Here is a 7,671-nt window from a genome sequence, read left to right on the forward strand (position 1 = left end):
TTTCCAACATTTAAGGGCTTTACTTTGATTTACAAAATTTGCAGGGGGCTTCTCAAAATTTCGATGCCCACACCTGACACCTCTAAACAAAAAAGCAACGACATACCAATTCCTTATGTTCATGAGAACATATATGGCTCCTTGATTTCTAGTCACATTGATACAAATATACTTGGAGAAAGTGATATCGAACTAATCAGCTTTGAAGTGCCACTCGATGGTTTTTCATGGTGTGGACGAAAAGCTTATTACGGGTGGATTGACAATGATAATGATGAAGAAGATCTTGTGGTCCTTACAACAGAGATTTATTTGACAACCCGTAGGTTGGTTGTAGGAAAGAGTGCAAGAGTCGGTGGGACGTGAAGCCTGAAGATATGTGGATCTTTCCTTTTTTTTCTATGTTGTTCATCATTGTAAACACTTCGTACTATGTACAATGGGGGTGTCTTTGTTCGTATATATGGTGGTGCTTGTTCAGAGATTGGTTATGTGGGAATTACATTTTAGATTGCCCACCACATGAAAGCTTCATAAAATAATAAATTTTTCTCTATTTTAATTAAAATATTTATTAAAAAAAAAAAAAGAATAATTAATTTTAAAAATGATAACTTATCATTTTCTAAATTAAAATGAATAGAGCAGTAAAATATGATTTCCATAATTTTCAGCATATATCTTTACAATTATAATGAAAGAAGGTGTAATAGAAGTAGTCCAAAACCAAATTTTTGATCCTGTAAATGCCCCGACTTTTATATTTAAACGAAATATAAATAGGGCCATTTAAAAAAATATTTTGAAACCCAACTCTAGAATGACATGGGATTAGTTATTAAAATTATAAAAATATCTTTTTTATCTTTTATCAATGTTTTAAGTTAGTGATAAGCCCTTTGCACAAGGGAAAAAGCTTTGAAGTGGGATAAGCCCTTTCCATAACATGTTTTAAGTACATGTGCCTTTGCACATGGGGAAAACGCTTTGAAGTGGGCAGCCCGCTTCAAAATTTTGAAGGAACCCTCTCCATTGGACTCCACATGGCATTTCAAAGGAGATATTTAAATGTTGGTGGAAATGCACTATGTTAAAATTGAAAATTTTGATAAGAAAATTCAACGGGCCAAAGCCTATAAATTTTAGAAAGTGAAATTTGACGGCTTATGGCCGTTGAAATTTTTTATGATCGGCAATTTGACGGCTTAGACCCATCAAATTTCTCTCATCCTCCATTAATTTAACGATTTCGGTCCATTGAAAAAAAAAATTTTGACAAAGTAAAATTTGGTGCCTTGGTTTGTTAAATTTTATGAAATTTGACAGTCTTAGGCAGTCAAATATAGACTTTTTCACATTGTGACATAAAGACATGAAATAAATAGAAAATGCCACGTGTCTTATAATGAAGAGGATTCCTTAGAAATTTGAAGCAAGTTGGCCACTTCAAAGTCGGACCCCTCCTAGTTATGGAAAATCAGACCTTATTAAAACAACCCCAAATTTTACAGAAATGACTATGATGATGATGACAAAGATGATGAAACTACCAGTGGGCTGTGGGTCCCACATAGGCAAGGAACTTTCTAGATGATATTAGTAATTAATCTTAAAATTTTACCATGAGTGGTAATGATGTTATCCAAAGTTTGGGCTCATCAGATGCCTTTGCACAATGTGAAAAAAAAACTCTAATTTGATGGTCCAGTGCCGTCAAATTTCATAAAATTCGACGGATAAAAGAGTCGAATTGGCATCAAATTTTTCATTGTCAAATTTTTATTTTTAACAGGTAAAAACTGTCAAATTAATGAAGGATGGGAGAAATTCGATAACTCTAAGCCGTCAAATTTGGGAACATCAAGAATTTTGACTGTCCTAGACCGTCAAAATTCAATTTCTGAAATTCGTAGGCCTTGGCCTGTCAATTTTTTCTATCGAATTTTTCAATTTTCACGTAGTGTTGTATCCTATTTTTATTGGACAAAATTTCATCTTAGCATTCAAAGGTATTTCGTCCAATGAGAACACGACAAGTTAGGACCCAAACAGAGTATTCATTCAACGATGTATGACCAGAAAGCAATACATTCATGTCATGGAAAAAAAATCGATCAAATCCATCTGAATGCCTTGAGATTTGCTTTAAATAATCACAAATTTTTATTTGGTTGGTTACTCACATCCTTATCACATTTAATAGAGAAACAAAATACGTTGAATTAATAGAGAAACAAAATTCGTTGAATCCATCATCTCTTTTTAATTTTCTAGATTATAAACTTTCTATAAGTGTAAAGTTACAAAGGAATCAAAGAAGGCAAATCAGGTAACTTTCCCATTATCTAAACCAACAGCTGAGATGAAAGGATATTTCCTATCCTATAGATATTATTAGTTACCATGTAAGCGTTCCCTTTCCATATCTTTCTAAACGTACTCTTTCTTTCAAATAAGGAAAGCGGCTCCTGATTTTCTTGAAAATTAAAAGATAGAAAATTAAATTTCAAAAATATTTTCAAAATTATAGCCTTTATTACATGATGATCAACTACTCAGGAGATTGTTTCGTGTTTATAAATTTGATTTCATTATCATCACTTTCGAAAACAACTCTGAATCAAAAAATCAAAAAAATGTATTCTCTAATATTCAGGACTGTGGAAAATCCCAGTCATTTTATAAAATTTTAAGCCACATAAGACAAAAATTGGTAAAAGTTATGTCTTAGTCTGAGTGGGGATAGCATTTTCTCTTCTGCATGTCCATAAAATTTTGAAAAAACCAAACATCTTAGAGATAGATATAGAGGTAGGAATTTATCGAACGAACCGCACTCCTTCATATACGTCAGGAGTCCATTGATGAGAATGGGATGGGGAAAGCTTGAACCCAATTCCTACAGTGATGAATATAAGCGCAATTGAAATTACTGAAGAGTATAAATCACGAGATAAAAAAGATCTTTCTTATCAATTTTATCAATTATTTGAGAATAATTAGTCTCAATCTTAATTTATTTATTGATATTGTCTCTGGTATCCATATTGGTCTAGTCCTCAATTTCAATCTTTTTTCTAAGACAAAAATTAAAAATTCTCTAGTAAAAAATTTTGTAAGTATTTTGTCATCGTAAGATTGTCGGTCGAAGCGCTCCCCATAATTGAATGAAGGAAGATTCATTAAAAGGATCTCAAAAAGGTTGGATTTTTTTTTTTTTTTTTGTAAAATTTCCTTATCAACACAATTCATTTTAATTTCAAAAATGATAAATTATCATTTTTATAATTAAAATATTTAAAATCTTCATGTTTTATTGGCTGGAGATATTTTCCCTATTTAATTTCAGTAAATTAAATAAATTTCTACTTCATGAAACAATAATTTTTTTCTCTATTTTAATTAAAATATTTACTAAACAAAGTAAAAAGAAAATTAATTTTTAAAATGATAATTTATTATTTTCAAAATTAAAATGAGTAGAGCAGTAAAATAGGATTTTCATAATTTTCAGCATATATAGAGAAAGCGGAAGAAGTACTTCAAAATCAAATTTTGGATCATGTGAATGCACTGAACGAAATATAAATACGGCCATTTTGGTATACAAAAAATTTGCAGCCCAACTAATTTTTAAAATTATAAAAATATCTTTTTTACTATATAATATTTAAAAAAATATTTTATAAATCTTTTCAGTTACAGGTAAGCCCCTTTGATACATGTGCCTTTGCACATGGAAAAAAGCTTTGCAGAGGGCAGCCCGTTTCAAAATTTTGAAGGAACCCTCGACATTGGATTCCACGTGACATTTCAAAAGAGATATTTAAATGTTGGTGGAAACGCACTATGTGAAAATTGAAAATTTTGACAAAAAAATTCGACGGATCAGAACCAACAAATTTTAGAATGCGAAATTTGACGGCTTATGACCGTTGAAAATTTTGATGATCTGCAGTTCGACGGCTTAGAACCATCAAATTTCTCCCATCCTCCATTAATTTAATGATTTCGATCTATCGAAAAAAAAAATATTGACAATGTAAAATTTGGTGTCTTGGTCCATCAAATTTTATGAAATTCGACAGTCTTGGACAATCAAATATAAATTTTTTTTACGTTGTAACATAAAGACATGAAATAAATAGAAAATGCCACATGTCTTATAATGAAGAGGATTCCTTAGAAATTTGAAGCAAGTTGGCCACTTCAAAGTTGGAGCCACTCCTAGTTATGGAAAATCAGACCTCATTAAATCAATTTCAAATTTTACAAAAATAATGATGATTAGGTAAGTTTCCCATTATCTAAACCAGCAACTGACATGAAAGGATATTTCCATATCTTTCTAAATTAATGTACTCTTTCAAATAAGGAAAGCGGCTCCTAATTTTCTAGAAAATAAAAAGATAGGAAATTATGTTTTGAGAATATTTTTAAAACAACTCTTTCATCTCACCGTTCATCTTTTAAATTTGAAGCTATCCGTATTATTTTCTAGAAAAATTAAAATAAAATAAAAAAAATTGAAACTTGATTTCCATTGCTACGTGTGGCGCTCTTTCTATCTCATGAAAAAAATTAGTCTCACAACCTTTTGACACTCACAGAAAGAAGTATGCCTATAAACCGAGCTGATCTCTAGGAAATCTGGGTTTATCTTCTAATCAAAACCGTCTGTTTGATAGAAAGTGTCCAACGGAAAAGTCCCTAGTTACATTTTCATCTATAAATAAGGTTGCTTTCGCCACCTTCAATAGTACAGCATCCAACTCGTAGAAAACCATTTGAATCCAACAGAAAGAAATTTCGAGCTCTGAAACCATGCAATCCCTAGCTGTTTCATCCGTGTTTTCTCCGTCATCTTTCCGTCCATCTGGACCATTTTCCGTTAACTCCATTAACAGTAGAAGCTCAAGCTCTCTCCGCATCTCACGATCCCGCGCATGCATTACTACTTTGATTCGCTCCTCTCTCTCTTCTGCATCGTTAGGTATCTCTCTATATCTTCCTTGTAGTTATATATAACAGAGAAAAGTTCGAAATTTTAAATTTTTTTGATGATTTTTCTGTTTTTTTTTTTTTTTCTCTAGTTAACGATTCGGTGAAGTTCGCAGAAGCTTCAAAGAATGGAAATTTAATTCCGCTACAAAGATGTATCTTTTCGGATCATTTGACTCCGATTGTTGCGTATCGATGTCTGGTTAAAGAAGATGATCGTGAGGCACCAAGCTTTCTGTTTGAATCGGTAGAACAGGGTGTTCGTGGAACCAATGTTGTAAGCTCTGCTTCTTTTACTTTTGTTAGAGTAGATTTTATCTAACAAGAAAATTTCAGGTTTATTTAGTTTTTTTTTTTTTTTTTTTTTTTTGTTAATTAGGGACGATATAGTGTGATTGGAGCTCATCCGACTATGGAAATTGTGGCAAAAGGGAATTTTGTAACAATTATGGATCATGAAGAGGGGCTTAGAACGGAGGAATTTGTTGAAGATCCAATGGTTATTCCAAGGAGAATAATGGAGGGATGGAATCCCCAAATTATTGATGAACTTCCAGATGCATTTTGTGGTAAGAAAATTGGAATGTTAGTAAGATTTAATTTTGATTTCGTTTTGGCAAAATCGAACATGAATTTGTTATCCAATTTCGGCATTGAAGTTTAATCACTATTTGAATACTTGTTAATTTTAGTCTGAATTTGATAAGCTAAAGTGCATGCATGCACATAGTTGAGAGTTAAGGCGGATCCATTGATCATGAATTTGTGACTCAATTTCAATTTTAAACCTTGATGATATTGTTGATATCTGATTTCTCTGTAAATTGGCTTCTCTAATTTCTATAGATAAAGCTTGGATATAAGAAATTAAGTTTTTCTGAGAATTATTGTTGATTTTGGAGATAGCTTGTTATTGGGTTGTTATAAGATTTGGTAACTTATTGGGTTGTTATAAATAGAACACTCAGCTTCATGGTTCTCACGGAGATAGATTGTGGAGTCATATGGGTTCATTTGGCCTAATGTATGTCTTTAGTCAAAGCCATTCCGCATATCTATTTGATTAATTATATTACAGTGATAGTTATTGTTATCTTCCGGTATTTACATTACATGTTTGACGTTATAAACTCACGACCGAGATTTCCTATATCTTTTAGCTTCGGAGAATATTATAGTTATCTCTCTGTATCTACGTTACACATTTGATGTTATAAATTCACGACAAAGATTTCCAATGTCATTTAGCTGTGGAGAAAATTGTAGTTATCTCTCGGTGTTTAAGTTACACGTTCGATGTTATAAATTCATGACAAAGATGCCCATGTCGTCGTTTAGCCGTGGAAAATTGCTACTTTTATTTCTTTGAGAAAATTCCCAAAATATGCACAACTTTTGTTAAATTTCCCATTTCAGTACATTGTTCATTTTAATTCCTAAAACATGCATGAACATGAGGTAGCGAGATCCGGGCATTTATTCTAAATTTAAAGTGATGGTTTCAGCACATGAAATGGTAATTTACCCTATTTCGTTTCTCACTGACATTCCAAATCTGTGACGAATGTCGGAATAATATTGAAAGCCATCCATAATGATTCACTGCTATTATGAACAGGTGGATGGGTGGGATATTTTTCATATGATACTGTGCGTTATGTGGAGAAGAAAAAGCTCCCATTCTCAAGTGCACCTGCTGATGATCGAAACATTCCGGACGTTCATCTAGGTCTCTATGATGATGTGATCGTATTTGATCTTGTAGAGAAGGTAGTCAAACTTTTACCATTAACCTTTAACCTTATTGGTTTCTTACCGAATACACTAAATTCAAGTTTAACCACTATGTGAAAAACTGGTAAATTCAACGCCAAGGTCCACCGAATTAGCCAAATTCGACGTTGAATTTATCCTTTTTCATGCATTGGACATACATTCTAGTATCTCAAATGTATATTTGATTCGAATAATGAATCCTTATTTTTGGCATTTCTTGCCACTATAATATCAGAGCATACCATTTGGTCGAAAAAATGCTATGTCAGACAACTTTATCTGAGGCACATTCATGCATTCATGAAATTAATTTTTAATGCCCTGTACACAAAATTAATGAACTGGCTCATTGACGACATTTATCAAAGAAATTCGATTTTTGAATTGCCACGTGTATTAAATTGGTGAATTAACCAACATGCCTAATTTATAAAAAAAAAATTAATTCAAACTTTCAATGTCCCAAAATCAGTGAGTCGACTCACAATTTGTTAATCAAAAGAATCTTGATTTTTTTTAATCGTCGCGTGTATTAAATCGGTGAGTTAACCCACGTGCCTAATTTATAATAATAAAAAAAAATCGATTCAAATTTTCAATGTCCCCAAAATCAGTGAGTCGACTTGTAATTTGTTAATCAAAAGAATCTAGATTTTTTTTAATCGCCACATGTATTAAATCGGTGAGTTAACTCACGTACCTAATTTATAAAAAAATCGATTCAAATTTTCAATATCCTCAAAATCAGTGAGTCGACTCGCAATTTATTAATCAAAAGAATTTTGATTTTTTTTTAATCGCCACATGTATTAAATCAGTGAGTTAACCCACGAGCCTAATTTATAAAAAAAATCGATTCAAATTTTCAATGTCCCCAAAATCAGTGAGTCAATT

General features: G+C 31.8%; 1 protein-coding gene across 1 annotated transcript; it reads left to right on the top strand.

Annotated features, from left to right (window-relative positions):
• The first annotated feature begins 4,630 nt into the window (after positions 1 to 4,630).
• On the top strand, positions 4,631 to 7,028 carry LOC147386244 (anthranilate synthase alpha subunit 2, chloroplastic-like). The gene is made up of 4 exons (XM_086423546.1): positions 4,631 to 4,993; positions 5,094 to 5,278; positions 5,381 to 5,570; positions 6,620 to 7,028. Exons 1-4 carry the CDS (start codon positions 4,825 to 4,827, stop codon positions 6,850 to 6,852), a joined length of 777 nt encoding a protein of 258 aa, XP_086279672.1. The 5' UTR covers positions 4,631 to 4,824; the 3' UTR covers positions 6,853 to 7,028.
• Positions 7,029 to 7,671: the final 643 nt, after the last annotated feature.

The sequence above is a fragment of the Akebia trifoliata genome, chromosome 14 (assembly GCF_017979445.1).
Source record: "Akebia trifoliata isolate Shusen 1 chromosome 14, ASM1797944v1, whole genome shotgun sequence".
NCBI classification, from domain to species: Eukaryota; Viridiplantae; Streptophyta; class Magnoliopsida; order Ranunculales; family Lardizabalaceae; genus Akebia; species Akebia trifoliata.